This window comes from Fundulus heteroclitus, unplaced genomic scaffold (genome assembly GCF_011125445.2).
Source record: "Fundulus heteroclitus isolate FHET01 unplaced genomic scaffold, MU-UCD_Fhet_4.1 scaffold_125, whole genome shotgun sequence".
Lineage (NCBI taxonomy): Eukaryota > Metazoa > Chordata > Actinopteri > Cyprinodontiformes > Fundulidae > Fundulus > Fundulus heteroclitus.
The window spans coordinates 554,693-570,925 of record NW_023396537.1 but is presented as its reverse complement, the minus strand read 5'-3'; the positions used below and the strand labels follow the sequence as shown (position 1 = coordinate 570,925).

The following is a 16,233-nucleotide window of genomic DNA, read 5'->3' as shown; positions in this document are numbered from 1 at the left end:
GATGTGACAGGAGGAGAAGGGCGCCTCCTTCAGGAGGTTACAGCTGCTCCACATGCAGAAAGAAACAGGGAGATGATAAATGATTAATATGTTGATTTACCTGCTACCAGGGCTGACGTCACATGGTGTTAAAGGTGTAACATGTAGTTGACCACAGAGATCAGAGAGAAACACAGACGTTTCTGGTCCATCTGCTCACCGTTCAGTCATCTTGGTGCAGTCGATGGTGCTGTCGTTACTATCGGAGTACTGCATCTCACAGCTAGGGGGCGACACACAAGGTCAGGACTGATTCCTGAGTAAATCTGCAGTCTGTTCATCCAGCAGCAGCAGCAGGTCTTACCTGGTGGAGCTGTCCTCAGAGAGCCTCTCCTCACTCACAGAGCTGCTGGAGCTTCCACACAGACCCTGCAGAGACTGTCCAGCAGATCCTGGACAGGTTCAGGACACAATGAGAGTCCAGTCAGCGTCAACTGGAGGAACACAGCTGACCCAAGGACTGCAGAGTTTACAGCCATCATGACCCAAACTCTGCTGACGTGCTGTACCTTCCAGGTGGATCAGTGCAGAGGAGCCGTCAAAGAAGACAGAAGCGGTGAAGTTGGACAGCGACACCTTGGCGGTGACTCCAGTTTGGTCCTTAGAGAGCTTCACACCGCCAACCGTCTGAACCGAGCTGTTGAGGGTCAGCGGCGAATCGTCCAGCTGAGAGACAGAGTGGAGGAAACATTTAAACCCATAAACTGACTGTTTCCATGACAACAACCTCTGGGAGTTTGACACCAGAGACGCCGTCAGGATCAAACTGCTCCCTGATTGATGAGCTGCGTCTGCAGGAGGCTCACCAGAACCCTGCCTCCTTGTTTCAGGTGAATGTGAGCGCCCGGCCCGTCCAGGCGCAGCGTCACGCTGTCCAGGAAGCTCACGTCTCTACGCCGCCGCTCCTGGAAGCGGGCCAGAACCTGGAATCCTGGGACCGATGGGATCCTCAGCAGGGAGTAGGAACAGCGATCCTTCACAGAGCTCTGCTGGCCCTGGAAGCCGATGACAGCGGGACCCGTCACAGTGCAGCTGGAGCCCAATGGGGAGCCAGAGGAGCAGCTGGTGGAGGCAGGAGGAACACGGGAGGTCTCTCAGTGAATGAGAAGATGACTAGAAGGTCAATTTATGTCGCTAATACAGTTTAAAATATTGATACTTTCATTCATTAACTGATTAATCACAATTAATCTGAGTAACTATTTCAGCCCTAATAGCCCTGCATCAGGCAGCAGCTTTTATTACTGTTCCCTTCCTTCTTCTGTCTGATTCTCCTTCTTCAGTCATCCCTTTGAAAGCTTTTTCTTCAGGTTTTTTTATGAAGTGCAGCTGGAAGGACTTTTGCTATTATTTCTGGTTCAGATATTGGTTGGATTTCTGTTGAAAGCATCAGCAAACAGACACGTGTCCTGAAAAGGTCCAAGTGTTCTAGTTTTTGTGGAGCTGAGTCAGTTGTGTGGGAACAAGGACAAACGGGCCCAAATTCTGGCAAACTAGGAAACTTTTGGAATGAGACAGAAAACCATGATAATTAGCTTTAATTAAATCACGTCTCTTCAGTAAAAATAATATATATTTAAAAATGGTAAATGGTAAATGGCTTGTACTTGTATAGCGCTTTAACTAGTCTTGACGACCTCCAAAGCGCTTTACACTACAGTCAGTCATTCACCCATTCACACCCTGACGGTGGTGAGCTATGTAAGTAGCTACAGCTGCCCTGGGGCAGACTGACAGAGGCGTCTGGTTCAGCACGGCAGGCCTGTACAGACGAGAGAGCATGAAAGCCATGAAACCACTGGACGGCTACAATTATTTTATATCGGGAAAAAGGCTCCAGCAACCCCCGCGACGCCATGAGGGATTAAGCGGTCAGAAAATAGATGGATGTTCAGACATGTTTGTGTAACAGCAGAAAGCGGCGTTGGACACAGACCGGGTCTCAGCAGAACCAAATTTACTTATTTTACTCACAATACCTATATATTTATGTTTTAAAGTGGAACAGAACTCAAATTCCTTGTTTGTGTCACAAACTCGGCCAGTAAAGCTGATTCTGTCATGTTCTGGTAGTGGTTGTCGTAGGACCCAAATGCAGAGAGACTAAGCAGGGAGCCGTTATGGGCGAATTTAATGAAAAGCCAAAAACTTAGAAACACTGGAGAAACGAGGAGCCAGAGCGAGAAAAAAAACGTAGACCTGGGTTTTAAACAAAGACGCGATCAGGCAAGGTGACTGGAAACAACAGCAGAAACCAGCAGAGAGAGGAAAAGTGGGAGGAGCTTAAATACTGGGAGGAAAGGAGCTGGAACAAAGGCAGAAGTTGATTGACTGATTGATGGGAGGTGTGGAGAAGGAAGGAAGGAAGGAAAACTGAGGAGAGAGAAAGAGAAAGTTAGTGGCAACAGGGGACTAGAGAGAGCAACAAAGGGACCAGAAAAACAATCTAAATGTAACTGAGGAAAACTAGACACCGGCAATCACACTAAACACTAAAACCAAGAACTGTGACAATCATCACAGATTCTAAATAATAATAAAGATTTGAAATAAACCCCTTCATTTAAGGAAAGACTTGCAGGTTGGGACTATCTGGGGTCGTTTACAGTTCACGTTCCCTCCCTGAAATAACAATAATACAGAACATTCCAAAAAAAAGGTAAAAAACAAAGCAACTGGACTTGTTTTCGTTAGTTGAAGACGTTTCGCTTCCTCTCCAGGAAGCTTTCTCAATTCAAAAAGTCTGGAGTAATGTGGAGTAACAAGCTTTATACAATTGGCAAACAAAGGCCTTGTAATGGCTTAGATAACATGCAAATTCAACAGAAACAGGACCACCCCTTAGTAATGGGCGGTTGTTAAAAGCCTTTAACGACCGCCCATTACTAAGGGGTGGACCTGTTTCTGTTTTTTACCTTTTTTTGGAATGACCATGACCTGGATGACTGAGAATCTTCACCAGAATAATACAGAGCTTTCATATTTACACGCCGTTGCCTTGACAACGCTCCAGAGGCCCACAGCTGGATGTCTGGAGGACGCCAACATCAGAACAGGTGAGATTGACACAGATTTCAGGATCAGAGCTCACCGTGTCGCCTGGTTTATAAACGACACGTGAGAAAAGAAGGAAGATCCGTTTGAGCTGAAAAGGTCACAGATTTCTTGATCATTAATTTTCTCTTAAGACAAAAATAATAAAGTGAAATTGGAATTAAACAGAATCAGGAAGTTTTTCATTTCAATTAAGAGCTTCACCAACCTGCGTGTCTGCAGCCAGTCAGGTCTGCGTATTTATTAGCGTAATCATTAAGTGTGACTGACTCGACTTTGACACCGTCCACCAGAACCTCAACCTGCCACCAAACAACAAGCAGAGTTAGAACAAGCATCCTGTCCTGATGACAGAAATCAGATGGGCTGAACAGAACCTATAAAATCCTCATCCACTGAGATTTTATGTCTCGCTCACACTTTGATAACAGTTACTTACCAATTCATTCAGGGTGATTGAGAACACAAGTAGAGCAGTTTCTGATCCAAAGTTGACAACATTATATCCAGTCTGTAAGAAGAACACAGTAAGCATGTTTTAATCTTTGACAAAAACTTCCCAAAATACTTTCTATTGTATCCAACATAATATATTAGAATAGCCATGGTGGTCTGTGGTTTTTTTTTCCCGTTTTCCTTAGTGTTTAAATTTTGTCTTTGAGTGATTAATAAACAGCAAGCAGATTTGGGTTCATGATGAAAAACTCACCGTATCAGTATTAATGAAAACAGAGCATTCCATGGTGTTGTTAATGGTTGGCAGATTCTGATGGATCAGTTGTTCTAGTCCAGAAGTCTTCCCATAAAATTCAAACCCTGCCCACACCACCTTTGGTCCCACCAAACAGTCGCCTTTGCTCTGAGGGTCGTAGAATCCGTTGAAACAGATCACAAAGTTTTCACTTGTGAAATTCACCTGAAGAGTCAAGAACAGAAAACACAGCCCAGCATTAACGTTTATATGAAAGAAACAACATTTTCTGTAATTCTCTTTACCTGGATACCAGTTTATTAAACACATCAGGTCTGAGAGGTCAATGCTGCTTGTTGAAGATCCCAGAAAAACATCAAGACTCATGTTGCTGTTTAACTTTCACACAGAAATGACCATAAACTGAGTTAAATCAAACCTGGACTCTGCTCAGGAATGATTGAGTCGTGTTAAAGTAAAATCTGACAACTGCACCATTACAGAGCGCTTGTTGGTGTTGTAGCCAGAAGGTTCAAATCCCTGTCTGCTTCTGTCTGGAAGGACTTTTAATGTTCTCCCCCTGATGAATGGGTTCTCTCCAGGTACTCCTGGTTCCTCCCACCATCAGAAAACATCACTGTTGGGTTAATTGGTCTCTCTTAATTGGCTTTAGGAGTTACATGGTTGGTTATCCTGTGTGTGTAACTGTTGTCCTGAGATGGACTGGTGACCTGTCCAGGATGTAACCACCCCCATGGACTGATGGACGGACAGCACTGCTGGGAAGACTTATTTCATTACAATAATTAACTTTAACACTTGCAGCTTCCATACAGTGAACCAACACTACAGGTGTGACTGAGTGGATTCAGTGGCAAAGAATCAACTTTTGACTTTATTCATCCTTTAGTTAATTAAACAGACCCAGACTCAGATCTTCTATCTATGCAGAGAACTTCCTAAGATCTTCTGGAATAATCAGGCGAGTGCTGCCAGGAAAACATGTGTTTACATAACATTACCAATTTCTCTGGCTATCCCTGAAATGTAACATCCAGGTTTTCATCCATCATGTGAAACTTCAGCTAACTGACCTGAGCTTAAAGGAGGTTGGAAGAAAAATAATAAACCAAATCCACCTGTGGTCCATTATTCCTGACCCTCTGCACCAGCAGGATAAAACTCAGGCAACTGAGCCTTACTTCACTGCCAAACGAGAGCTGCTAAGCTCTTCTTGGACATCAGTGGTTCTGACAGTCCTGTCAATGATGGTCCCCATGGGGGACATCTGAAGACCCAGCTGTGGTCTGCTGGACAGGAGACTTGGTGGCCATCGCTCTCCTGGCTCTGGTCTGTCAACGTCTCTGGCTTTGACCCTCTTGGACTGCTGAACCAAACTGTAGCAGATTAAAAACAATCTTTCTGGATATGCTGGGTTTCTTGTTTCTATTAAAGGAGGAAGATGATGAATCAAACAGAGCTGTTGTCATGTTCTCCAGGTGTTTGGGTTGCTCTTGTTTCTGTTTTCTCCATTTTCCTGAATTTTTTGTTTTCTAAGGTGCTGCCTTAGTTTATTCTTTATGTTTAGTTTATTAGTTTATTCTATTTATCTGTATTCTTATACATTTGGAGATGTTTCTGGGTTCTGGCTTGGTTCTGGTTCTGTGTCCCTCAGTCTGACTGTCTTCCTCCTCTTCAGTCTGTATTAACCAGCCAGAAATTACTTCATTTTGTTCCCATGTGAGAGAGACTCAGGATCCATAACAGAGATGATGAAGTGTTCTCCTTCAAGGTCACCAACAGCATTAAGACCAGATACTAGTAGTATTCACTATAAACATTCACTATCCTGAACACAGCTAAACAAATCCTGAAGACTTCAGAGACATTCTGTTAATAACAGCAGGATCTTCTGTTGGAGAAAACATCCTTTCAGCTCAACTTATTATAATTAAGTCATATTTCTTAGCATCTATAATGCTACAGCAGTACTTACATTTCCCAGTAGGTTCTGGTTGTTCTGGGTCTCTTTTTAAACCCAACAGAGGAAACAGCCATTTGACAACTGTGTTTAACTTACTGAGGTTATCTTTGTCTGAATTTGAGTTACACCACGCTACTCACATAGAGACGTTCGTACTTCTGTCCAAAATACGTGATGGGACACGAGCTGATGTTGACCTCTGAGGAAACGGTAACACGCTGTTGAGCAGCACCTGAAGACAAAGAGACTCATGAGAGATGTGACATAAAGTCTGTCACCAACCTGTTATCACATCAACTCGTTTCTTCCATCAGAACTTCAAACCGTCCTGTTGAGTCAACAGAAGTCGTGTTGTTAACGTTCATAAACTGTTCTGAAGGTTCAGTCGGGACATTTTGTTCAGTTTAGACAACACACAAAGGTTTCAGATATATTCGTCACATATTTCTAGTAATGAGGCCATCAGAGATCACAGCCTTCATGAGTGTACCTGGCAGCACCACCACAGCAAACAGGTAGAAGAGGAGGCGGAGCATGTTGGCGGAGGCCAGTCAGCTGACACGGAGCTGGAAGACAGAAACATCATCAAGGACCATTTTTAATTCACCCACAGGATAACTCAGCAAAAAGGTTTCTCAGAGGACAGATACACCCAAGGGATGACTGTAGCTCAATGGATAGAGCAGTTATCTCACAATCAGAAGGCTGTAGGTTTGATTCCCTGTCACATGGCAACGTGCCCCAGGGCACTTAAGGCACTCAACCCCAGGTTGCCTACTGCATATCAGTGTGTGAATGTGGTTATAGAGTAAAGCGCTTTGTGTGGTGTATGACTGGATAAACACTAATTATCTGTCCATTTACCCTTTGAATAAGTAATACCAAAAAAAGTAAAAAACAAAGCAACTGGACTTGTTTTCCATAGTTGAAGACGTTTCGCTTCCTCTACAGGAAGCTTTCTCAATTCAAAAGGTCTAGACTCTAGAGCAGGGGTCGGCAACCTTTACCACTGAAAGAGCCATTTGGACCCATTTCATACAGTAAAGAAAACACTGGGAGCCACAAAATCCTTTTGAAATTTTAAATGAAATAACGCTGCACATAAGGGCTTTTTTGCAACAAAATGGACCCGCACCAGAACCAATGCACCTCTGCGCTTGTACTTCTACTGTTATTTTATGGAAATCATCAACTCTGCTAATGTCAGAGTTTTTATTTTGAATAAAGGTTGGTGCGAGTAAACGCACATCATGGTCGGATTATTCTATTTTTAGCCCATATAAATGGTTCATCCGGAATACTTTCTTTCATTTTAATCCGAACACATTTTAATCACATCTGCGAAAGTGAACGAGCTCCTGTCATTAACAAGCTAACAGCTGCATTAGACGAGCTACCAGACATTCAGGCGGCACCTGAAGCTCGACTTCAGCTGCGCAGGACTCCGCTCACAGCCTCGAGCCAAGCGCTGTTCACTTTTCCCCACTTTGAAAATGAACAAACGTCAGATATAGAAACGACTCTTACCCTGCTGTTTAGCTCTCTTCACCCTCATCAATGACTCCATGTTATTTTAGGTCACCGTGTTTGTCATTTGAAGAATTTACAAAAAAAAAAAAAGCAGCATTTGAAAATGCCGCCTCAACTCCACCTCGCTGTGTTTATGTCACTGCAGCCAGTGAACTACCAGTTTTTCTTGTTCTTGTTCTTCTTCTTCTTGAGTTTAATGACGGTGAGCAAAAATCTTTTCAGTGTGCTTTACCACCACCAACAGGTGAGGAGGAGTGTTGGTCAGCCAGCATTGACGGCTGCCTGTGGCTCCGCAACATAATTATTTTCAACACCTGAGCCGCATCAGAGCAATCAAAGAGCCGCATGCGGCTCCGGAGCCGCAGGTTGCCGACCCCTGCTCTAGAGTAATGATGAGTACCAAGCTTTATACTACTGCCCAAACAAAGGTCTTGCAATGGACGGTGAGTCGGTACACGAAGCACGAGGAGGAAGCAGCTGCGAGTTGATTGGAGAGAGGTTGGATTGGATCAGACGTGTCGGTTGACGGAAGAGACAACTGAGCGCGGTGGTTTTGAGTTGTGTTGGAGTTGCGGTTGGAGCTGGGAGTTGTGAACGCAAAAGGTGGTCGGCGCTACGTGAAACCAGGAGACGCCGCAGAGATTTGAATAATCTCTGCCGCAGAGATTGGTAAAGTTTGGGGTATGATAAAAAAGAATGAATGGTATAAAACGAGAGTATGGATACCCAGTTTTAAAAGATGGACAAATAATAGCAGTCAGAGATGAGGAGAAGGCAGAGATGCTGGCTAAAACTTTTGTAAAAATTCACAGCTCAGATAATATTAGTGAAGAAGGAAAAAGAGGGAGAGAAAAAAACGTAAGGGAGAATGAAGATTTACAACAAGAAGAAAATTATAATGATTTACTAAACAAACCTTTTACAATGACAGAACTAAAACGTGCTATCCAGAAATCTAAGACGTCAGCACCAGGAAAGGATCAGATTTGTTATGTAATGATTAATCAACTCAATGAAAAATCAAAGGAAGTATTATTAGAATTATATAATAAAGTATGGGAGGATGGGAAACAGCCACAGAGCTGGAAGGAGGCTGTGGTGGTGCCAATACGCAAACCAGGAAAAGATTGTACTAATCCAGGAAATTATAGACCAATTGCTTTAACATCTAACATATGTAAGATAATGGAGAAAATGATAAATGAAAGGCTAACATATTATATGGAAAAGAAAGGATATATAGCTAAATACCTGTTATAAGAATTATTATTCTGAAGTCACTATGGCCTCACACCACTCGGACAGAGGAGGCCTGGAGACCTGATGTCTGTGTATAAGATCCACTGTTTTCTGATTGCAAGGCCAAATGCTGCAGCTGCTGAGGGATACTGATTGCTTACGATAGACTGTCTTTGTTTTGTCTCATGGGAAGGACACGGTGCAGTATTAGGGGAAGCCCGAAAAGTGAGGCAGGCAGATTCAGGGCAGACGCAGACCGCAGCGGAACCGAGGGGTGCGATTACTTTCCATCTATGTGAATCTCTGCTCTGTTTCTCAATAAAGGTGCTGGAAGTATATCACCACCGTCTCCTCCTTTAGTAAAGATGGGAACTCAGTTACTATTGCTTAGAATTCCACCCAAAACTCCCATAACAATACCAAAGTGGTTTTAGGAAAGGGAGAAATACAATGGATCCAGCTGTATGTTTAGAACATGAAATTAGAAAAGCACAGGTTAACAAAGAAAGTGTGGTGGCTTTCTTCTTTGACATAGAGAAGGCGTATGATATGATGTGGAGAGAAGGATTGTTAATTAGACTGTGTCAATTAGGTATCAAAGGGCGAATATATAGATGGATTAAGGATTTTTTACAAGGGAGATCAATACAAGTTAGAATAGGGAAGAATTACTCAAGAAAATATACTGTAGAGAACGGAACACCACAAGGGAGCATAGTGAGTCCTTTATTATTCTCTATATTAATTATTGATGTTTTTTTTTTTGTTTTGTTTTTTCCCAGTGTCCTGTCTAGCAATATGGCAATAGGAATTGATGTCTCAATGCCAGATGGAGCTCGACAGATTTTGCTTTTACAAGTGGAGCAAACGGCTTTCGCCATAGTGCTCCACTTGATCTATGCTTGTAAATAGCTTTATTATGATTCCTGCAAGGAGAATTTCAAATTATATGGACATGACAATGGGAGAGTAAAGGAAGAACAAAAAGTGAAAGAAAAGAAAAAAAGAGTAGAGGTGAAAGAAAGAGGAGATAAAAGGGAGAGAATGATAAAACCTTCTTTGTCTGCTCCATCACCTGGAAAGAGACACAAAAAGAACAGCACAACCAACAGACATAAAGCAACAGATACACTCGAATAACACCTAGATGCCATTGCTAAATCATATATATTATTATGTAAGCTGACATGTGTAATGTGATATTTGAAAAAAGAAAGTGAAAGAACATAAATAAATAAATAAATAAATAAATAAATAAATAAATTATAAGATTACTGTATATAAGTGAACACTTAATACCTGGGACCCAGCACCTGTGGGAGATGTGAAAGTGCACTAGTTTAGGTGAAGATTATCCAGAAATAGCTTGATAGTGATTGTGGAGAACCGAAGACCCACCTTCCCCGAGCACAGAGGCAGGCGTCAGGGGACTCGTAACCCCGGACTCCCAAAGGGGTCCCTAAAGCAGGTCGCCCAGGAGGGGCCGACACAGGATATCTGCAACCCCCCACCCCCCCATGGAAGGAGCAGAGACGACCCCGAGGAAATCCCCCAGCCACCGCAATGCCGACGCCCTCAAGAGCCGCGGAGACAAGCCCGTGGGCTCCGCCGGCAGCTAGCCCCGCTGAAGTGGTCCCGGCCATGGGCCCTGAGGGCCAGAGGCCCCAGGGGCGCCCCGCCCCCGCGACGGGGGCCCCGGCCGCCCCCCGGGGGGCCAGGCCCCGCGAAGAGGCCGCCGGGAGTGGGCCGGCGCACGCCCGGGAACCCGCCCCAAACCCGAAGCCAACCAATGCGCCAGGGGGCCAAGGCGCCCGCCAACGAAGTGGAGGAGGGCAGGACGTGGGGGGATGGGCTCCGCACCTAGCGGAGACTTGAGATGTTCTTGGGAGAGGGAGCGGACCACACCCATACCTGGAAAAAAAAAGGAAAACTCATTCACCCCATCCCTCCCTTGTGCGCCACTCACCACACACAGAGAAAAAAAAAAAAGACGCTGTACACACATTCCCACATAACACTCACATCCAACACTGACCAAAGGGGGGGGGGGTGTCACCCCAAATCGACTATACGACTGCTTGTGCCCGACCCCCGGCCCCGGCCCCAGACCAGACGCCCCCCGGACCGGGCCCCCCCAAGAGGGCGGGCCAACACGACCCGCACGAGCCACCCGGCCAGAGCCCCCCCCTCCCCCTAAATACCTAATAAACCCCCTCCCTCCCCCCACCTTACCCTTGCCATCCCTGCCCCCCGCCCCTCCTGGGGGGAGCAGAGGCATCAGCCCCAGACCTGGCAAGCCGCTGACTACACACCGCAGCCCCCCGCCAAGACCCCGGACACAGTGGCCCGGACCTCCTCCAGGCCCCAGACTCCTTGCCGCCATCGGAGAACGGGGGTGTGCAGAAGACCCCGATCCTCCCTACGCCTGCTCAAATGTTGTGTTGTTGCATGTTGTTCTCAAGTGCGTTTAAAAACTGGGAGCGCCGAAGGGGATGCACAGCACAGCCCACCCCCCTTCCGGAAGGTAGCTGTTGCCAGCGCACCCCCTCCGGGCGACTGCCCAGAACCCTCAATGTCTAAGTGGGAGAGGATGTGAAGGGAGCCGTCCGAGGTGAGGCCCACACAACATAAGCCCCCCCCCAGACGTCTTCCCCCCACCCCCCCCCTACCATGGCCTATATGAGTGTGCGATGTGAAAAATGTTTGAAGTGAAGGTGTCTAAGATGCATGATAAAATTGGGGAGAGGGGCGTCACCAGAAAGTGGCAACCTCCAGTAACGCCCCCTCCCTCAGGACCTACATGTGTGGCGGCGTGATGGAGCAGGCAGAGGGAGGAGTCCGGGGATGGGGAGCAAATGACTGGGAAGCCAACCCAGGGAGCCAGCTCCCCTACTGGCTCCAATAGGCACCCCCGCTCCCCGAAAGCCCCACTCAGAGAAGGGGGCCTCGCCAGCGGCACCACCGTAGCCCGGGGGCCAGGGAGAGGCCGCAGGGCCCGCCAGCCAACCACCCACCAGGACCAACACCTCAACCCCCCCCAGCCCACCCACCAAGCCTACTTAAACTAAATAAATAAATAAATAAATAAATAAATAAATAATAATAATAATAATAATAATAATAAGAGGGGGGGGACCTGGCCAGCCGGCCCGCACGAGCCATCCCAAACCCCACCCCCCCAGGTGAAACCCGCACAGGAAGACGACACGGACCAGGACCGGGACAGGGGGCCGGACACAAGCCCACCAGAACGTCAACTCCAATGAAGGAGAAGAGCATCTGCCCAGAGATGTTAATGACCATGCCCCCCTACCAGCTCAACGGGCCCCGAGGCCCCCCAGCGCACCAGAGGCCCCGTGCAGGGGCGGACACCCGGGCGCGCGCCGGCCCACACCAAAAGCGGCACACCCCCCGGAACCGGAATCCCCGAGGCCCCGCCCGGGCCCGCGCCAGAAGGGCGGCGCGCCCCAGGGACCCCAGACCCACCCCGGCCCCACCCAGCGGCAGCACAGCTACCAGGTCAGTAACCCACGTCCGTCAACACGCAGCTCCCAAAGAGCGCCGCAAGCGGCTGCTGTAGGCCACCCGTAGGCCTCCCAAACTCCTCCCAGATGGGGGCAACAGACCCCGGAGCCGGATCCACCAGGCGCCCTACTCCAAGTGCCCCCAGGGCCCCAGGAACCCCTCCATCCAGCCACTGCGCCCTGCAGGAAGCAACCCACCGCCCCCTATTCCACTAAGTGATGGTGTTGATCAGAGGAGCCCAAAGAGACCAATCAGATGTGGAATCAGATGCTGTCTCTAGATTAATATGATCCAACAAAAGATCTCTATACTGATTGATACTGAGATTTTGTTTATTTTTCAATTCATGAGGATAGTTTTCTTTGCGATACATAAAGCAGTAAAAACCATGTAAACTATTTCTTTTTTCAGAGGACTTTCCTCAAAATTACCGAGCAGGCAAACTGATGGGGAAGGTGTAATTTTACAGCTCAAGCACTTTGATAAGTCCTTACATATCTGTGTCCAGAACCTCTGGACTGGTGTGCATAACCATAACGCATGAAAATAATTATCAGGATGATTGCCTATGCAGTGTGGGCAGATATTAGATTGTGCTAGACCCATCTTGAATAATCTTTGTCCTGTGTAGTGTACTCTGTGAAGGATTTTGTATTGTATTAGTTGTAAGTTGGTGTTTCTAGTCAATTTGAAAGTTCTTAGACATGTCTGAGCCCAGAAATTTTGTTCAAAGGTGCCTGATAAATCCTTTTCCCACTTCATTATAGGAAGAGATATCGAATCATCTATTTTAGTCAGTGTCCTGTATGATTTAGACAGTAGTTTGGGGGGGGGGGCGGGGGGTTAGATCTAAGAACTCTATTATATTAGTTGGGACTTGTAAACCACCATTAATATGCTTATATTTATTTTTAATTATAGATTTAAGTTGTTCTTATTCCAAGAATTTATTTTTACTAATGCCATATTGCATATTTAGTTTAACAAAATTGATGAACTCGGTTCCGTCAAGTAGATGTTCCAGATATTTAATACCTTTATTCTTCCAGTATGTAAAGTTTATCATTTTATTATTTTGTAGGATATCAGGGTTATTCCAGATAGGTGTACGACTGCATGGGATAAGGGATGACTTTGTCATTTTGAGGAACTCCCACCATGCTGTCAGAGTAGAACTAATGTTGATATTTTTGAAGCATGTATGCCGTTTTATATTTGAGCTAATAAACGGCAGATCTGAAATCATGATATTATTGCACATTTCCTGTTCTATATCTAACCAAGGCTCATCTAAAAGACTATTTTTTATCCATTTAGAGATGTATTGTAGCCTATTTGCTAAGTAATAGTTATGGAAGTTAGGCAGATCTAATCCTCCCCTGTCTTTAGTCTTCTGTATTGTCTTTAAGCTAATACGTGGGGGTTTATCTTTCCAAAGAAATTTAGAAATGGCAGAGTCTAGAGATTTAAACCAGTCAGATGATGGTTTATTGGGGACCATTGAAAATAAATAATTAATTCTAGGTAGGACCATCATTTTTATTGAAGCTACCCTACCCATAAGTGTGATTGGAAGCGATTTCCATCTTTCAAGGTCCTCTTCTATCCTGTTTAAAAGTGGGGCATGGTTAAGTTTAAGTAAATCTGTTAATTTATTCGACACAGTAATACCTAAATATTTATTATTTCCTGATTGCATTTGTAAATCTAGGGAGTTTTCGAGAGAGCAATTAATTGACAGTACCGTAGATTTAGACCAGTTTAACGAGTAATCTGATACTTTAGAGAAAGATTCTAGTATTCTAATTACTTGTAAAAGAGAATTATTTGAATGCTGGAGATAAAGTAATACATCATCCGCGTACAGACTAATCTTGTGCTCTATTTTCATGCATTTTATACCTTTTACAGGTTTTGTTTGTCTGATTGTTGCTGCTAGAGGTTCTATAAAGATGGCAAAAAGTGATGGAGAAAGAGGGCATCCTTGCCTGGTGCCCCTCTGTAGACAAAAACTGGAAGATATTTGATTATTTGTCCTGACACAGGCTGTTGGAGAATTGTATAGAATTTTTAACCAGTTTATGAATAAATCGCCAAAACCGAATTTATGAAGAGTAGCGAATAAAAATTTCCAATTTACTCTATCAAATGCTTTTTCTGCGTCTAAAGACAATATATTGGTTTTAATGTTTTTACTGTAGGAATAATCAATTAAATTAAGTAATCGGCGTGTATTTGTGGATGACTGCCTTCCTCTGATGAAACCAGTTTGATCTGGATGTATTATGAGAGGAGTTACTCTGTCTAATCTTTTTGCAAAAGCTTTACAGATTATCTTAATACCCACATTAATTAAGGATATGGGACGATAACTGGTGGGCAACACAGGATCTTTGTCTGGCTTGAGCAGAAGGCTGATGGTGGCAGAGTTCATATTAGCTGGAAATCTACCTTTTTCCTGTATTTCCTGCAACATTCTGTGGAACATTGGGGCTAGAATATTCCAGAACTCTTTATAAAACTCAGTGGGGAATCCATCTGGACCTGGAGTCTTTTTATTAGGCATGCTTTTAAGAGCTTCCTGGGTTTCAGCTGTTGTCAGCGGGGAATCCAGTGTCATTATTTGGTTATCTGATAATTTAGGAAGTGTAATTTTATCCAGAAATTGCTTAATATCCTTCTCTGATGGATTTATCTGTGGTGTGTATAAAGATTTGTAGAAATCGCGGAAGGTATTATTTATACACTCTGGTTCACTTACTGTATTACCAGTTGAATCTGTAACTGCAAATATAGTAGTTTTCTCCTTATTTATTTTAAGCTGATTAGCTAGAAAGCTTCCTGACTTATTGCCATGTTCAAAATTTTCTATTCGGAGTCTTTGTATTAGAAATCTATTTTGCTTTTCAATATAGTGGTTTAGTTCTGATTTTACTTCACGCATTTTACCTAACTTCCCTTCTTCTTGAGATAATTCTAGTAACTTAAGTTTTTCTTCTAATTCCTGAATCTTTTTGTTTTCTTTTTTCTTTTTATGAGATGAGAAAGAAATTATTTTACCTCTCATCACTGCTTTTCCAGCTTCCCACAATATCGATGCCGATGTACCTGGTTGATCATTGTATTCTAAGTATGAGGCCCACTGTTCTTTAATGAATTTTATAAATTCTTCATCTTTAAGCAGTGATGTATTAAATCTCCAGCTTTTGTTTTGTGTGGTTATTTTTTTATTAATTAAGGTGAGAGTAACAGGAGCGTGATCACTGATAGCAATAGGATGAATTACCGTCTCTGAAACAACCGACAGCAGTGAGCTACTTATTAGAAAGTAGTCCAGACGAGAGTACGAATGGTGAACATTTGAGAAAAAAGTGTATTCTTTACTAATAGGATGAAGAGAACGCCATGCATCGCAAAGACCAAAATCACTCATGTATTGTTTTACTACACTTACTGACTGCCAACTACGCTGAGCCCCTGTTTTATTCAACCTGTCTATATCGTTATTTAAACCAAAGTTGAAGTCACCTCCTATAATTAGTGAACAATCCCCGTGTTTTGAAAGTGCAAGGAAGAATTGGTGGAAAAAAGAGGGGTCATCAACATTTGGACCATATATACTGACAATACATAGCTTCTGGTTATGGATAGCTATTTTAATTATTATGTATCTACCTTCAGGATCTATAGTTTTATCTAATATTTTAAAACTAACGTTTTTGTGGATTAAGATTGCTACACCTCTCTGTCTAGAGTTATAGCAGGCCGCAAACACATTAGGGAACTCAGGTGAATTAAGCTCACTTGCATTTGTAGCTGATTTGTGGGTTTCTTGCAATAAGACAACATCTGCCTTTAATCTAGTAAGCTGGTTAATGATCTTCATTTTTTTCTCTCTGGTGCCAGCCCCATGCACATTCCATGTTTTCAAGGAAATAGGGAATGGGATGGGGTTTTCTCTTTTTGCGGATGATGGGGCAATTTGGAAGAGGGGAAAAATTTTGAAATTTATTGTTAAAAAGCTACAGGATGCAATAACAGAAATAGAACAGTGGTCATATAAATGGGGTTTCAAATTCTCAGTAGATAAGACAAAGACAATGTTTTTACAAAGAAAAGAATTAGTACAGAGATAAAACTAAAAATGTATAATCAAGAATTAGAAAGAGTA

General features: G+C 44.0%; 1 protein-coding gene across 1 annotated transcript in view; it reads right to left on the bottom strand.

Annotated features, from left to right (window-relative positions):
* LOC110367112 overlaps positions 1–16,233 on the bottom strand; it is a 97,246-nt gene that overhangs the window by 42,202 nt on the left and 38,811 nt on the right. The window contains exon 5 of the mRNA XM_036128923.1: positions 6,259–6,334. Coding sequence (XP_035984816.1) covers positions 6,259–6,334 — 76 coding nt within the window. The remainder of the gene's footprint in view (positions 1–6,258; positions 6,335–16,233) is intronic.